General features: G+C 58.3%; 2 protein-coding genes across 3 annotated transcripts in view; both read left to right on the top strand.

The window, feature by feature from the left end:
* Positions 1-1,401, top strand: part of ARID3B (AT-rich interaction domain 3B) — a 60,620-nt gene extending 59,219 nt beyond the window's left edge. The window contains exon 10 of one of the 2 annotated variants that reach the window (XR_006218500.1): positions 1,124-1,401. The gene's annotated coding sequence lies outside the window, so the exon portion shown is untranslated. The remainder of the gene's footprint in view (positions 1-1,123) is intronic. The other variant, XR_006218499.1, reaches the window with a different exon arrangement.
* A 68-nt stretch (positions 1,402-1,469) lies between these two features.
* Positions 1,470-16,180, top strand: LOC107179870. The gene is made up of 3 exons (XM_042989208.1): positions 1,470-1,672; positions 8,890-9,029; positions 15,795-16,180. The coding sequence occupies exons 1-3, from the start codon at positions 1,470-1,472 to the stop codon at positions 16,178-16,180; spliced, it is 729 nt and encodes a 242-aa protein (XP_042845142.1).
* The last annotated feature ends 817 nt before the right edge of the window (positions 16,181-16,997 follow it).

The raw sequence follows: 16,997 nt of genomic DNA, 5'->3' as shown, positions 1-16,997 counted from the left end.
GTGTGCTGACAGCTTGGAGCCTGCTTGGGATTCTCTCTCTCTCTCTCTCTCTCTCTCTCTCTCTCTACCCCCCCCTCCCCCTCCCCTGCTCACGTTCTCACATTCTCTCTCTCAAAATAAATGAACAGTAAAAAAAAAAAAAAAAAAAAAAAAAGATACTGGTATTTAGAAAGACACACTGGGAGAGTCCCCTGGATGGCTCAATTGGTTATGCATCCAACTCTTGACTTTGGCTCAGGTCATGATCTCACGGTTAGTGAGTTTGAGCCCTGTGTTGGACTCTGCACTGATGGCACGGAGCTTGCTTTGGGTTCTCTCTCCCTCTCTCTCTGCCCCTCCCCTGCTTGTGCTCTCTCTCTCTAAATAAATAAATAAACTTAAAAAAAAAATAGATGATACTTGCAACATAAAACTAACAGCCAGAGTGTGTGTGTGTGTGTGTGTGTGTGTGTGTGTGTGTGTTAATGCTTATTGTTAAAAGCAAAAAGGGGAGGGGGGGTTGGAAGAGGGGGCCAAGTCATGAACAGCTGTTTTGCAGAAGAGGAAATACAAATGGCTGGAACTCACTGGGGCCAGGGAAATGCACAGAAAACCATTCCACACCATCAGATTGGCACACACTTTGGTCTTACAACACCAGGTCTTGGCAAGGATGGGGAGCAATGGGAACTCTTGGAGACTGCTAGGGGAGTGTAAATTAGTCTAACCACTTTGGAAAACACTTGGGCATTCCCAAGTGGCACATGCAATTCTCCTAGGTTTGTACCCCAGAGGAACTGCACGTGTGCTCCAGGAGACCTGACAGCACTTACCTATGAAACTATCGATTTCTGAACACTGGTGTGGGCCAGGTGCTGTTTTAAGTTCTCTGTGTTAATTCCTTGGATTCTCTACACATATGAGATGGGACTATGATTCCCATTTTACAGATGAGGAAACCGAGGAACAGAGAAGTTGAGTTACTAGCCTGAGGTCCTATAGCTAGTGAGAAGAGCTTAGGGGTTCTAATTCGGTAGCTACGGAGTCCAGAGTCTGCCCTCCCAGCAAGTACTAAGCATTCTATACACGCTTATTTCCACTCCACCCACACCCCTATGAGGCAGTAACTTCGTTCATTTTACAGATGCAAAAACTGAAAAGCAGAAATGTGCTGGAGGTCACATATGTAGTGAATGGCAGGGCTGTGAATGGACTCCAATCAGCTGCCCTAAACTCCTGCATGTGCCTCCCTTCATTGAGGGGCAGGGGCGACCCAGCCCGGTGACAGAAGGAAGCAGAAGTTGGAGGGGGTGTCTGGTCGTCCCAAGTCTTCGTTCCGCCCATGTCCCCCTTGCTGTGCAGTCGGGAGTCGCCTGACAGTCCTGAGAGGATCCAAGATTCTCCTGGACCAGCCTTCCCGGCTCCGCGCCACGCCGCAACCTCCCCCCACCTCATTGGCCAGGACTGGCCACGTGCCCTCCGTATAGCCAATGGGGGGGAGGGGGCGGGGCGCGGGAGGGAAGCCCGGACGCCTACTGCACCTTCTCCTGGGAGTCTCCGCCCTGAAAACGGGAGTTGGTGGCTTGCGGCTTCTGAGAGATCGGAATCACCACTGGAGGGAAAGGAAGAAGGAACCGACCAGAAAAGCAGGACCGGGACGAGTCGGGACCTTGCTGCGCTTGGAGACAGAGAGGTACCGTCTCTCTGGAGGGGGCGGGGGGGGGAACGCCATCTGTGCCAGGAAGCAAACAGGAGCCGGCCTGAGGGAGTGAGCGGCTGGAGGGTGGGTGCCCGGCCTGAAGGGAGGGCCCTCCGGGGAGGGCAGCGCCCTGGTTTGGAGCGCACTGGGGATGCGCCCTGGCAGGGGTCCCAAACCACTCATCTCATGTGAGCAGAAAGGAGAAGAATTTATTTTCGGAGTCTGGGGGAGCCCAAGGACAGCGGGGCGTGGGACTGGCCTTGGCAAGTGCTGCCCTTGGAAGGTACTCCTTTCCTTCTGAAGACCAGCTCACCATGCTGCCCGGGCCACAGAGCAACGTGAGATGACCATCCTAAAGGTCAAGTTTATGTCTTCTCCATACAAGAGACCTCCTGGGATGAGCTAAAGTATCTCCATCCCAATTCCACGTCCTGGGACCTGTCGGCTTTTGACACCATGAAAAACAGGGAAGTTAACAGTTCCCAAGTTTTCTGTGTCCAGTCTTCAGCCCCGAGAGACTACGATTTTGTCTCAAGTCCAGTGATCAGGACAGGGCCACTGGCTCTGTTGGGCTCAGGACCCAGTGCTGGACCCATCAGCTGGGAACTCTGCAGCTCCCACAGCAGCTGTGTGAATGGCAGGGAGGGCAGAGAACATTTTGCAGGAGACGATGCTGGAGAAACAATCTGAGAGCTGTTCTGTCCTTCCATCCTGCCAGGGTCCTCCTCTGCCAAACTCTGCTTAAGTCAGTAGATGGAGGGAATGTTCAGTGACAGAGTTGAGGGAGGTTCTGGAAGCATGTGGCCCAGCTGACGGAGCTCTGTAGGGGAAGGAAGTACACAGCAGGGTGGGGAGGGAAGTTCAGAAGGAGAAAAATGGCCAGATAACCTCAAGGGGGACAACTCTAAGCCAGCCTTGCCTGTGGCCATCAAAGATGGCCATTGTATCAAGCTCAGAAACGAGAAACTACCTTTCTGGAACAGGTTAAGGGACCAGGGGGCTTAGCTGCCGTTTTGCTGTGTGACTTTGGGCACATTACTGCCTTGTCTGGGCAAGTTCCCTGTGAAATAGGGACTATAGAGTGATGTGAGGCACAAATGTATCAGAACTCACTTTGAAAAGTCTAAAGCCCAATACCCAAGGCCTTCACCAGTAAGACAGAAGGTTTGTGGTCATCATTGTGCTGGGACAGGGCAGTGAATGGACCAACCAAGCCCCACAAGGACCTCAGCGCCCCACTGGCCACTCTCTGCCCAGATCTACTTCTAGCCACAGGGTCCCTCTGGGAAAGGGCAGGTGGCCTCGTCCACTAAGAGTCAAGAACCTTGTACTAACATGGGCATTTCAGGCCCTATTTCAGGCAGGGGACAGGGAGGCTTCTGACTGCAGCCACCTATGACAGGTCCCCTGCCTCAGGCCTGACAGAAACCCTAGCGGTGGGGGGGGGGTGCCTCCACTCTCCCCAGGGAGTCCTTGCCCACGCTTGGTTCTTGAAGCCTGACAGTCTGCTGTCAGCTCACTGGGGGCAAAGGGCTGACCTCGGTCTCTTGTGCAGCAGAGTGAGGCTATAAACCTGGACCCTGGTGGCTCTGGGCCTCAGTGGGCACAACACCTTTCTCCTCCAGCTAGGGCACTGCCCCAAGTGCCACCGTTTCTCAGATGCTCCTCTCCTCCATGGTTCTTGGGCTATGGCTGACACCTGGGGACAAATGAAGCAGAAGCTGACCCCACAGAGGGCAGAGAGGCAGGGCAGGTAACCAGGTATGGAGTAGTTCCGGTTCTAGCCAGGGAAAGGGAGGCCAGCTGAGGAATCCATTCAGAATCGCCAAAGGCCCATGCTGGAAGGACCTTGTGGGCCTCTGTCTCCCCCCACTCTGGCTTGCAGATGGGGAAACAAAGGCAGAGAGAGAAACAGGGTCTGGGTCACACAGGGAGGCAGGGGTTACTCTGCCTGTTCCTCTAGGGAGTCCCCAGGTGTCACCTTCAGGGGTTGAGAGATGGCTGGAGGCTCCCGCCCTCCCAGTGCTAGAGCCCTCGATGCTCAGAGCTACACCAGCTCCTCTCCCTGGGGACACAGTTCTCAGCCTGAGAGTCGGAACTCTTGGAGTCTCCCAGGTCCCACTGGCAGATGTGACCCCATTCTCTAGGGGTCCCCAGAGAGAAGCTCAGGCAAAAGATAGAAGTCCGCACCCCATCAAGCTCCTCCACACAGGGTCATAAAGATGAGGACCCGCATCAAGGTGAAATGGTATTCAAGCCTAAAGCAGGAGCTGTTCCAGGCCGTGGAACGTGCTATATTGTCCATCACTGGCGGCCCACTTTGTCTCCTGAATATATTAAGTGCAAATAATGCCTCATTGATAGAATACCGGACAAATAGACTTTGCGACTAAAGCCCTATAGGCAGGTGGTCTTGGGCCCACCTCCATGGTTTTATGACTTTAGTACTTACTCACTCTAACTGGACCCCAGGTATAGGGAAACTCAGGGCCACCAGCCAGGCACACTGTCTCGTGTAATCCTCACATCATCCTTTGAGATAGGTACGATAGGCAGTATCCCCCTTTTACAGAAGAGCAAACTGAGGCCCAGAGAAGGCAGACTTGCTCACGCTCGCTGAGCTGGTCAGTGGTGGAGGTGACTTGAGCATAAGAAGGCCACTCTCCTTCCATCCATGACCCCAGGCCCAGGAACCCAGAGGTCCTAATCCCTGTGCCTCCAGAGCCCACCCAGCCATGCCCCCTCCTGCTTCTTCCCCGTGTTCCGTTCTTCTGAGAGAATAAGGCAGACCAGGAGATACATCAAGTTCCAGGCCTGGCAGTGTCCCCCCTGGGATTCTCTTAGCATGTCCCTAAATGCCCTCTCCCATCTACCCCCAAATCCTCACGGGAAGGGGAAGAGCTGTGAGGGTCTCTGTGAAGGAAGGTGGTTCCTCCCCACAGAGCCCCTCAGATCCGGGTGCCCCTCACTCCATGGTCCTCACTTTTCCACCAGCTCCTGCTCAGAGCCCTCAGCTGCTTCCAGCCTCAGCTTCTCAGCAAGCCTCTCTGCCACCTTGGGGAGGAAGGCAGAAAGACAGTGAGCACATTGTAGGGCCTGGGCTCTCCTGGTGGCAGTGCGAGGTTGGGAGGGATTTGACTGAGTCCGGGGAGGGCAGGTCAGTGGCACTGGGGACTGGGCACAGGGAACCGTGCCCCCCCCTGAGGCATGCAGGCCTGGCAGAGGCACAGAGGCGGAGGGATGCTGAGCACCTGGTTCTGGGCACCTCCAGGGCCGGCTGGTGAGCCTCCAGCTCCGGGTCCCGGATTTTCTGGAGCCCAGCTCGCATCTGGGCCAGCTCCAAGCCTGCCTCCTTCAGGGAAGTCTGGGAATAGGGGGAGAGTCTGAGAGGGAGTCAGTCACTGGCTCCTACCCTGATCTGGTGCTTCAGGACATCGCCCACCCTGGTTCTCGCGGGGGCCTGCCTGGGACTCTGCCTTGACCCAAACAAGGGGCATAATAGCTGTCGGGCAGGGAGAGGCAGGTAGAACAGCACTTGGAGGAGGGAGCAGGACAGCCTCTGCCTCTCCACACTGTACAGGTGACTACAAATTCCCCTGAATACAAAAATATGAATGGGTGATACTCCCTCAGTGCTCCCTATGGGGCTACGCTGCTCAGCCCAAGGGCTCCCCGAGGGCAGGCCAGGTCTCCGAACCCTCTCCATCTCCAGATCATCCCGTCTCCCTGCATGGGGTCCCTGTGCACTTAGCCCTCGTGCACTTGCTTTGCATTGATTGGTGAGCCTGTCCTGTGTGCCTGGGCTCCTCCCAGGGCCACCCTGCAATAGTACAAGGTCAGGGCCGCCTGGGGCTCCAGCCTAGAGTGGGTCTAGGCTCTGCTCTTGGCCCTCAGTGAAAACACCCTGATCCTGACTCACGGGCTCCAACAAGTTAGGCACCTCCCCTCCCCACCTTCACCTCCCTGGGGGCCCTTGGTCTCAGCTCCTCCCACCCCTGGTCACAAGGGCCCAGTGTGGGATCAGAGCCTTGTCCTCTGCTTGGGAGGCCCCGTCTCTAGCCCTGCCCCCACCTTGATCTGAGGGAGGGCAGCCAGCACCCCAAGCTAGCTCTCACCTCCTGTGGGGGCTGGAGCAGCTCCCACCCTGCCTGCCCGTGAGCTCTCCCCTCCGCCTCTGGTGGGGCCCACGCTCGACACTCCTCTGGCTCCTCTGTGGTCCTTGGCTCTGGCAGCTCCTGGGGCCTGGTGGGGACAGCAAGACCTGTACCTTCATCCCCACCCCCGTTCTAACATCATTAGCCCAACCAAGGCGAATGGGCCACTCGGCTGGGGCATCGGCCTAGTTCTTAAAAGCTGGAGAGAGTGTGACCCAGGGACAGTAACCCAGTGGGTACACCGAACAGGGTCATAGGACCAATGAGGATCAGAACCCCTGAGTACTGCCAACACCACTCCCAGTGTACAGATGAAGATCTGAGCCAAAACAGCAAGGGCCACCAGGCCACCATTCCCAGCTGCCTGAGAGGCCCAGGGAAGATTCCACAGTGGCCTTCCCCACAGGCTGTGTCTGGAGGCCGAGGGAGTGGGCTTGACTGGTGCCCACTCAGTAGGTGGCAGTCTGGTCCCTAGACTTCCACTCAGTAGGTGGCAGTCTGGTCCCTAGACTTCCACAGGGTGGGGAGCCCACCCTCCACGTGCAGACTTTGAGAGCTTGCCTGGGGACCCTGCTGGGGGAAGAGGGTGGGCGGCTAGGACTCTGGGACTGCTGGCCTCCCTTCTAGGCTGGCTGAACTGTCCAGGTTCTTGTCCTTGTTCTGGGGTGTGGGCAGGCCCAGGCCTCGCTGACCCGAGGGCACCTGGCCCTGCGGGTTCCGGTGTCAGCTGCGCCCAAAGTCCTAGAGCTCCCCGGCATCCAGCTCAGCCAGGAGTGCAAGGCTCTTGTCCATTTGTGGACAGATGGGCTGCCCAGGGCCCCACAGCCCCGCCCCTGAGCCCCTGGGTACGACAGGGGCCAGGGCAGGGAGTTTGGGACTCTTTGGGACAGGGAAGCCGAGACCTCTTGAGGGGAAGTGGCTGGTAACTGGCAGAGCCTGGGCCTCCCACTCTTTTGCACCAGGTCCCTGATCTCGGGTTTGGGAAAGACTCTAGGGTCATCAGGAAGGGCTCCTTGGGGGCCCTGGTCCCAGGTGGGCCCCATATCATCCCAGCCTCGGGCAGCCTCCAGCTCCTCGCCACCTGCCACTTCTACATCCTGGCAGCCACCTGGCTGTTTTCCTTCTCCAGAGTCTGCATCTTGCTCTGTCGCCGGCCAGACAGAGGGCAGCCCTCACCCCATCTTCTCATGCCCACAAACACTCACACGCGCTTGTGTGTGATCTCCATCCTGGCCCCTCGCCTGCCTCTCCCACCCAGATGCGGACAGGCTGCCTGGGGGCTCACTAAACAGTGCCCACCCCTCCTCACAGCAGCCGATCCTGTGGCCCCTCCAGCCTTTCTGCAGCCGTGTCAGGGCCTTGGGGCTAAATGAGGGGAAAGAGAAGACAGAACAGCTGGGTCCCCGAGATCCCAAGTCCTACCCAACCCACCCGACAGGAAGGTAGCAGGATGCAAATTGGGAGGTATAAGCTATGTTTGTGTTCTAACCCCTAGTACGTCAGAATGTGACCTTAGAGCTAAGGTCTTTACAGAGGTAATTGGAGAGAGCTCTGATCTCATCTGGCTGGTGTTCTTACAAAAGGGAAATTTGGACACAAACACGTGCATAGGGAGAGCACCCTGTGCACGTGGAGGCAGAGGCTGGGGTGATGCGTCCGCAAGCCAAGGAACATCGGGGACTGCCAGCAGCCACCAGAAGCCCGGGGAGGGGCAGGAACAGAATCCCCCCCTCAGGGGGAACCACCCCTGCGACACCTGGAGCTCAGACTTCCAGCCTCCAGAGCCGTGAGACGGGAAGTGTCTGCTGCCGAAGCCCCCTGGTTTGCCCCCTGGTTTGCGGTACTTTGTTCTGGCAGCCCTGGCAGACTGCCAGAGGGCGAGTGACATGGAGCCCCAGTGGATCCCCGGTTGGAAAAGGCGATTTTCGCCACAAAGCGGCCAGGCCAGCAAGCAGCGTGAAGTGTATAGTAACAGGAGCGAACATTTCCTGGCTGCATGCCGACACTGCTCTGAGCCTTCTACATGCGTGTCCAGTTTACCCCTCTTAGCGGATGGGGGAGAACCATAACTGTTCTTGGTTTTGGGGTTTCTTCCTCACAGATGAGGCCCAGAGAGGTAGAGAAACTTGCCCGAGGTCACGTAGCAAGTACACTGCGGAGGCAGGATTGGAGCCCAGTACTCGGGCTCTGGGGCCCACGGTCTTAACCACTGATCTGGGGACAGTGCAGAGCACAGAATCCTGGGCTGGCGCAGAGGAAGAGAGACTGAGACAGAGACCGGGAGAGGGTCAGGGTGGAAGGAGCTTGAGGTTGGGGATGAGACTGTAGGTGGAGAGCGCCGGAGGCCCCGGGAGCCCCTCGCACCCTCCTGCCAGCCAGATGTTGCCCAGTTTCCCTGAGAGCCCCGGGCCCTGCTCCCCAGAGGACCCCTGCCCATGGCCCAGGGTGGAATTCTAGATCACCCTCCCTGGACAGGCGCAGGGCCTGGGGCACCACTTGCTCACAGAAGGTGAGTCCAGGCCGGGCCTCCCTGGGGACTGGGGAGAGAGAAATGGCCTGGGCAGTCCCCGAGAAGCAAAGCACTGGAAGGCCCTCCGGTTGGGGCCCAAACTGACACTGGTTTACGGGTCATTTGCATGTTGCTTTCGCAGGGCTCGCTCCGCACCACTTCCTTCCCGGCACCTGAATCTGCCCAGAGGTCCCAGCCCTCAGTCACCATGCTTTCTCGCCGGAGTTGTCCGCCTGCAGGCCCCCCTCCTGACTGGGGTGCACACCCCATAAAGAGTAGTGTCTCTCCAGGCCCTGAGGAGACAACCTCCAACCCACAGGGGTCTGGGTTGATAAACAGACAAAAACTGAGATTTCTTTCTGTACAAATGCGCAGTTGCAGACGATCACTGCAAATCTGCTTCCTTGAGGAGCTAACAGCCCTCTTGGAGCAAAGCTCTGGACCCCAGTTTGAGACACCGATTTAGACCAACGCCACCTTTCGTGAGGCCTAAGGCCAGCTAAGCACTGCTGCTGAGACCCGCTCTCACGCTCCTTCATCTCACGCAGACGAGCCCCACTGCGGCAGAGCAGGACCCCCCTCCTGGGTCCCTGCAGCTCCACATCCCTGGGCCTCCAGGGCGCCTCCTTGCTGACTCTCTGTGTCTGTGTCCGTGTGCGCACATCTGGGAACATGTGCGTGTCTCTGGGTGAGTGTCTCGCGTGTATCCTGGTGGGGGGGAGGGAGTGTCCACCAGTCCGTCTGCTTGTGCATGTACACGTTTGCCCTAGACACTAAGGGAGGGCACTGGCTGGGAGAAGGCCGTCACCAAACTGCACTCGAAGTCTGGTGGACACGGCCCGGGACACCCAAGCCCTTGCCCTGGCCCCCGGCCCACCATTCACCCCCTTGCCCTCTCTACTCCTCATCTGGGTCAGGGACTGTTCTCACTCTGCCACCTCCACATCTGTCCTCTCTGGGCCTCTGCATGCGCCCCTCTCTCTTGCTGAAGTGCCCTTCATTCTTTCACTGAGGATGCCCAGTTCATCCTTCAGGGATGGTTCAGAGGCTCAGAAACCCCTTCAATCGGGAGGATTTACCTATCCGCTGCCCCCCTCCCCAACTCCTACAGTGCCTTTCCCCTCATCAGGCATATATTTTTTTTAATGTTTTTTTAATGTTTATTTTTGAGAGAGAAAGACAGAGTGTGAGCAGGGGAGGGGCAGAGAGAGAGAGGGAAACAGAATCTGAAGCAGGTTCCAGGCTCCATGCTGTCAGCACAGAGCCCATTGCGGGGCTCGAACTCACAAACCATGAGATCACGACCTGAGCCGAAGTCGGATGCTCAACCGACTGAGCCACCCAGGTGCCCCTAAAAAAATTTTTTTAATGTTTATTTTTGAGAGAGAGAGAGAGAGAGACAGAGCGTGAGTGGGGGAGGGTCAAAGAGAGAGGGAGACACAGAATCTTAAGCAGCCTCCAGGCTCTGAGCTGTCAACACAGAGCCCGACACAGGGCTCAAGCTCACAGACTGCGAGATCATGACCTGAGCCAAAGTTGAAATTGGCTTAACCAATTGAGCCACCCAGGCTCCCCAGACATATATTTTTAAATGTTGATGTATTTATTTTTGAGAGAGGAAGAGAGAGAGCAAGCAGGGGAGGGGCAGAGAGAGAGAGAGAGAGAGAGAGAGAATCCCAAGCAGGCTCCGTGCTGTCAGCATAGAGCCTGACGTGGGGCTTGAACCCACAAACCATGATCATGACCTGAGCTGAAACCAAGAATCAGATGCTCAACCGACTGAGCCACCGAGGCGCCCATCTCCTCATCAGACGTATTAAATTGTAATTGCCCACTTGATGACTGTGTGGCCCCAAACCATAAACTTTTGGGGACGAGGAGTGGTCTGATCTGACTTTGGTTCTCCTGCACACAGAAGAGGGCCAGACATGCAGTAGATGTTCAGGGAAGGTATGCTGGATGAACGGGGGGGATGGAAAGAAGGATGGGTGGGTGGGTGGATGGAGCGTAATGAGGAAGAAGCAGGAGAAAGGAAGGAAGTGTAGGATAAAGCTAGTGGGCAGCCTAAGAGCAGAAAGACACTAAATAGCTCGCAGTAGGAAAGACTGGACAGTGGGGAAGAGAAGGAGGAGAGGGGGCACGTGGGGAGGGAGAGGAAGGTGGGCAGAGAGCACCCACCTGGGGAGACCAGGCCTCGGTCTCTGGGGTCTCTGCAGTTCTTTCAATTTCAGGGCAACTACCACCTGGTGCCAGCGTGCCTTCCAGCACTCAGCCACCTTCTCTTGAAGCCTGGGATGTGATTCTTCCTTTTCTAGCTCTTTCCTTAGGGGCACTGGCACCTCCTGGACCTAGAGTGTGCTAGTAGAAATGGACACAGTATGGGCCCCAGATGGCCCCCAACCCATTTTCAATGGTTTCTTTCCAAGTTGCATGGACGTCCTCACGATGTCTTACTGGCTGGGATGGGGACTGGGGCAGAGACGCCTCCTCTGTGGCCCCTACACACACAGAGCCCTCTGTCCTGGGCACTTCCACTCCCAAGCATCCTGACTTGAGCCCAGCAGCTAAGGTCATCTTGCCTCCCCCCAGCCTGGCCCTGGGCCAGCAGGAAAGGTTTGGCCATACGTGGCAGAGACAGGACTTGTGGAAGCTGAAAGATTTCCCCCGTGCTTCCCTAAAAGGGCCAGAATGGGACACCCAGGAGTGTTAATACCCAGGGAAGGGAATCTGTGAATTTGGCCACATGATTCAGGATTTGGGGACAGAGGCTGGCCCACCTCCTGCCCACAGGGCCATCTCACCCAGTGTGAGACGATCTGAGGGTGGGCCTGAGTGGCTACTTGCCAGGCCTCCGGGGGGCACCCCCAGTGCTGCTCGCCACACCACCCTCTCCGCACGTAGCCCTGGTGCTCTGCCCCCGGGGCCTGCACGGGGCCCTCTGACACCGTATGTGCTCTCCTAGAGGCTGTGGAGACCAGCCTCTAGGCTGCTCTAAGCAGACCACTGGTCACCGGGGGTTCTGCCCAGCCCTTCTGAGAGTCTCCTGTTCACTTGTGAAGACCCCCCTTCCCCCCACTCATGGCTTGGCCTCCACCAGGACTGTGGGGCTCACCTGGCTGGGATCAGTCTGCTCAGGCTAGCCACCAGGCCTTTACCCTCTCCCAGAGCCCTTTTTTCCCCTCATCCTCTGGGACTCAACTCTTCCAAGAGGCCTCCTCTGACCTCACCAGCCCCCAAGGGACTTCTCCAAACCCCAAGCTTTCAATCTGGACCAGACGGGTTAAGGCAGGCTGCGTACCGCCAAAGGGCGCTTTCTGGGGCCACAGTGGGAACGGTGCACGCTGGAGTTGCGTTGTGTGGAGGCCCTGCTCCAATCTGTCCCTCCTGGGCATTCCCTTTTCCATGGTGTCCCTAGGCCCCTCACCCAACTTTGGAATCCCCAAGGTCAGGGCCTAGAATCCCCTGTTTCTCTGCCCCCCTGGTATAGGTGGGCACAGGCTGGCTCAGCTGGTGCCCTGGATTCCCTGGGGGGGGGGGGGGCACGATCCTGCCAGCTGTCTTGGGCCACCTGACCCAAGGATCAAGAGCTGCTCCTGCAGGAAGGCTATATCCTGAGCCTGGGCAGGGGTCTCAGCTGCCCCCATCAAGACGTCATCCGGGCCCTAAAGTGCCCAGGCCCTGTCCCCATCGCAGCTCAGCTCCTGGCCTGGCAGGCCTGACACCAGCATCTCCTGCAGGTACATTCGGTCCAGGGTCCTGAGGTCTCCTCACAGCCTCCAGACCACATTGTCTGGAGTCTGAACAAGTTCTTCCCTACCTTCTAGGCTTTGTTTTCCCATCTGGACCCGGAGGGGAGTAGGCCGGGTGATGGCAGCGTCTTCCCAAATGTTGACGGGGAGGGAACTGAACAATCTTCGCACTGCCCTCCTCTGCCAGCTGCTGCTCTAAGAATGAAGACCAAAGAATGAAGTAGAAGGCAGGGCCGGTGTTCAGCGCCCTGCCAGGCACCCACTTAGAGAAGGGCTCTGGCCCACGGGGCCCCTGGCTCCTCTGGTCCAAACACAGCTGGGCTTTTTCCATTTCCGTCTGCAGTAGCACGATCTTGCCCATCCTCTGCCACCATGCCCTTCACCCATAACCGGGCACCCTGACCTGTCTTGTGTGTCCCAGTCTGGCCTCCACTCCTGTCTCTGGGATCCCTGCAGCTGGTGCCTCTCCTGTGCCAGGTGGGCCAGGGAGCTTTCCACCTGTTGCCAGGAGGGCTGAAGGCAGCACAGAGCCCCTGCAGAGAGCCATCCCTGTCCCCAGGCACGGCAGTGTCTGTGGATTTTGATAAAGCAGGCAGACTCCACAAGGCCCTGCCTGCTCCACCGCTGCGATAAGCCCCACCAAGGGCCTGGCTGCTAGCCCAGCACAGACCCGAGTCCTGGCTTGTACGCCTGGGACTGTGCCCCGCAGCTCTGAGGGGCTGCTGTAACCACTATAGGCTCCAGACACGTAACCCTCCACCTCCAGCTGGACCTGAGACAGCACTCCTCCACACTAGCTGCTGATGGCTTTGGAGCTCCAGCAAAAGGAGTAGGGATGCTGTCATGGAATGCTAGAGAGCTGGGAGGCAGGAGCAGACAGGTGGGTCCCCAGGGTCACCCCCAGCATGGTAGGGAGCAGGAGCTCTAGGAGGGTCGGCTGTGGGCTGAGACCCCCCGTGACTAAAAGCTTAGGAGCCTAGGCCATCACAGTGTGGTGCTGCCCACATGGGGCAGGGGTTCCGGGGGCCTCCCCTAGAATCTTCAACTTGCATGAACCTTCACCTTCCTCACTCCCTGGGGATTGCAGCTTTCGCCAGGGGCAACTGGGCCTTGGAAACTTTTCTATCCACTGAGCTGAAACCAGCTGCCTCCCTCCCTCTGACTCTCTGGCCGGGGGGTGGGTGGGTGTCACAGGGACCCTGGCCCTTCCTTTGCCTCCAATCCAGTGCCCCCAGCCACACCAGATAATGCACTGCACACCTCCAGGGGGGCCATCACAGAAATGACACTATTCACAGAAGCTCTGTTGGGGACTCGATTCCTGTTTTGTTTGGATGCCCCAGACCTTGACAAGCCTTCCTGAGAACATGACCCCAGATGTGGGCAACCAGCCCGGAGCATTCTAGAGCTCTCGGCCTGGGAAGAGGATTTTCTAGCTCAGGGGTGCTCCCTGGGCCTGCAGATAAGCAAGGAAGACCAGGGAGAGAAGGACGGGAACCTCACTATGTGCCCCAGAGTGAGGAGCTCACACAGGGCCCTGCAGAGTCCCAGCTTGCATCCCTGCATCTGCGGCGCCTGTACTCGCTCAATAGGGCCTCCAGCGCCGTCCACAGGTGGTCAGCCAACGCTGCCAGCTGCGCTCTGCCAGCCATACCCGCAGGTCCTTCTCTGACGGCCTCCAGTCCTGCTCCAGGGCTCTGTCTGAGCACCTGCCAGGAAAGAGGAGCCCAGCCTCGGCTTGGGCCTCAGGGGCTGCTGTGCCCACCTTCCCCACACTCACCTGCACCCTTCAGTGGGGCTTGGTGAGCAGGCACAGTCCAGTGGCCAGAAGTTACGGGAGTGCCAGGGAGAGCAGAAGGGGCCAGGCATCAGGTCCACGGGGCTCTGCCTCAGTGTGGGTCCTGAGAGCAGGACAGATGGGAAGCCCTGGAGTTGGGGCAGTCCTGCCTTCCCAGAGCATCAGCTTCTGAGACCCCTCTTCAGACATGGAAACTGAGGCCCCGGGGCTGAACATGCACCTAAACCTGTCAACCCCCACCACTTGGCCTCGACTTTTCCCTGATGATTCAGACTACAAATAAACACCAGCCTCAGCCCCCCTGAAGTTTTCGGTTCCAACAGCTTCTATGAGCTGTGATGCTGACCATGGCCCGGCCACTTGCTAAACAACCAAGCTCATCTGGCGCTCTCCATCTTGGACAGGGGGAGCTGAAGCTCAGAAGGGCTCACCCGTTGCCCCAAGGTCATGAAGGGAGTCCACTGTGAACTGGGCCCACACTCCCCCACCCCTGCTGCTCCCCTTCCCAGTGTGGGAGTCTGGAAATGGCAGGGGACAGGGGAACATCTGGGGGACATGGTAGTTTAGCTCTAATGTGGGGGTCAGAGCCCTTAAGCCAAGTTACTGCTTCACTGCCCTCTTTGGCTTCTATAGCCTCAGCTGTAAGGTAGGGGCCCTGAGCCCTAGGCCCCACCAGTTTGGTTAAGGGGCCTCATGGGGTCGATAGGGGCTGCACACTCCACTTGTCCTTATGCCCACCCACTTCACCTCCAGGGTTTGGGCTTCAGAATCCTAGCACTGTCTCTCTACCCACACCCTTGGGCACCAGGCACCCTGCCCCAGCTCTGTGCAGGCACAGGGAGAAGGTGCTCACTGAGGACAGCGTCACTGGGCTGAGCTCCCCCACCCCCTAAGTGACTTGCTCACTCCTCACATTCCCAGACCCGCCCCCTGTTCAGGATGGCACTACCACCCACCAGCCCTCTCCCCTCAGACACCTTGCCGATCTCCTCTCCCGTCTCCAGACCCACATTCTTGTAGCCCCTCCGGAGCTGTCTCTCCACATTTCCTCTCCAAAGTGGACCATGAAGACTGGCCACCGCCCCGCTCTCCCAGGCCCTGGGGAGCACCCACAACTCCCCTCCGGCTGGGTGCTCTGTCTTCCCACTAAAAACAGGCGCTCCCCACAGTAGCCCCCAGCGCCCCCTGAGAACCCGAACTCTGCCTGGCTTGGTCGTGGAAGGGCTCATGGTCTGCCGGAGTAGGGAGTGGCACAGACCAGATGTTGAACTTGCAGAGCCTGTGCAGAAGAAGGCACGGCCCTCAGTGCTGTGGGAGCGCAGGGAAGGGGAGCCTGACTCCCCCTTGGAGCACCCAGGAAGGCTTTCCAGACAGGTGACCCTACAGCCGAGGCTCAAAGATGAATTAACAGCCCCAGAGAAGACAAAGATGGATGTGGTAGTCAGGGTGGGCAGGACAAGGAGGGGATCAGAGGAGCTGGGGCCTGGAGGGGGCAGCACGCTGAGCTAGGAGCCCAGCAGGGCAAAAGGGACATCAAGAGGGGCAAGAGTTGCTGGGGGTGTCAGGTGGCTGGCAGCACGGCACAGGGCAGGGGCATTTCCCTGGGGCCTTTGAACCAGGCTGCAGTTCTCAGCCCACACGGAAAAAGACTTGGTGCGCACAAGGGTAGAGGCCTGGGGAAAGAGGCTGGTCCTTGAAGGTCAGAGGATGTGGAACAAGGTTCCTGGACAGGCACGGAGCAAGGCTCCTGGAGACGACCCACTCGCTTGAGCTCCCCAGGCGAGTTCCCAAAATCTCAGCCTTGGAGGGATGAGGTGAGAGGGTTGGGGGTGGGAGAGTTACCTTTACTTCACCTCAGGTCAGATCTTTTTCCAAGTGCCTGATACTCTGCCTCTTTTTCTTCTAGGTGTGATTTCTTTCAGGAACAAAAAGACAAGCTCTAATGAAAAAAATGAAGCTCTGATGGTAGAATCTGAGGCACGGACAGCTACTGAACTGCAGACTTTGGAGAAGGGGCTGGGAGATGGCTCCTGTTCCATTTCAGAAAATGAGATTGGCTTCCTTCTGGGAGGCAGGGCTCCTGGGTTCCTAATATGGAAAGGGATGGTGGGAAGATGGGCCGGCTTAACCCTTAAGAACCTGGCTCCCAGGGCAGGGCTGGAGACGGGAGTTCCCCTCTCAGCTCCTCCACCCTCAGCTGCCCACGCGGTCCTGGCTTCCAGAAGCCTTGGAAACCGCGGGCGACGCGACGCGGTGCGGGGAGGAGACACAGAGTCCATTCACCTCGTGTGAGTGGATGAAACCCCAGACGAAACCAGGCTGGTGTGACCGCGGCCTGTGGCCAAGCACGGGGGCCGGGCAAGAATGGCAACTCATTGCCTCCAGCCCTGAGGCAGGATTCTAAGGGATCGAGGACAGCAGGGCTCTCGGTGACCCACAGCACAGTCGAAGCACCTCCTGAACTTCTGTATTGGGGGGGGCGGGTGCCTTTGGTTGGAAGGGGACCGGGAGCCGTTTTGAGGCTGCGTTTGCGTAGCAAGCCTCCCGTTTTCCCCTAGCTTCGGTTGTTTACTTCGGATGGGGGGGGGGAGAGCATCTAACATAGAATTGGGGGGATTAAGCAGCCCCTCGAGCCACGCTGTCAGTTTAAGGGAACGCCAGTGACCGAAGGCGAGGTGAATGAAGCACCGCGCCTCTGGGAGGGGTGGCTCCGCAAGCACGGCGCCTGCGGGGGGGCGGGGCGGGGGCACGACGCCTCGCATCAGGGGCGTGCCCAGCCCTCATTGGGGAGCGGGCGCGGCCTGGAGGCGGGAAGGCGGGCGGCCCGCCCTCACAGAGCCGTCCCGGGAGGGGCGGGGCATCGTGCCGTTCGGACCCTGGCGTGGGATGGGGGCAGTGAGGGGCCGCAGCCTCCCGCTTAGCGGGGCGACTCTAGCGAGGGCCCTGGGGCGCGAACTCTCACAAACCGTGAGGTCTCCACAAAGGACCACACCTCGGTTTTTCTCCCGTGGAAAAGTGGGGTCTCGTCGTCCCGCCCTCACCAGGGGCGGGGCAGCGGGTGGGAGGGGCTTCAGCGATCCTGTCCTCGCGACCTCGGCCAAAGGGGGCG

Source organism: Panthera tigris, chromosome B3, assembly GCF_018350195.1.
Source record: "Panthera tigris isolate Pti1 chromosome B3, P.tigris_Pti1_mat1.1, whole genome shotgun sequence".
In the NCBI taxonomy this organism is placed as follows: domain Eukaryota; kingdom Metazoa; phylum Chordata; class Mammalia; order Carnivora; family Felidae; genus Panthera; species Panthera tigris.
Note: the sequence above shows the minus strand (reverse complement) of the source record. Positions and strands in the feature narration are given on the sequence as shown.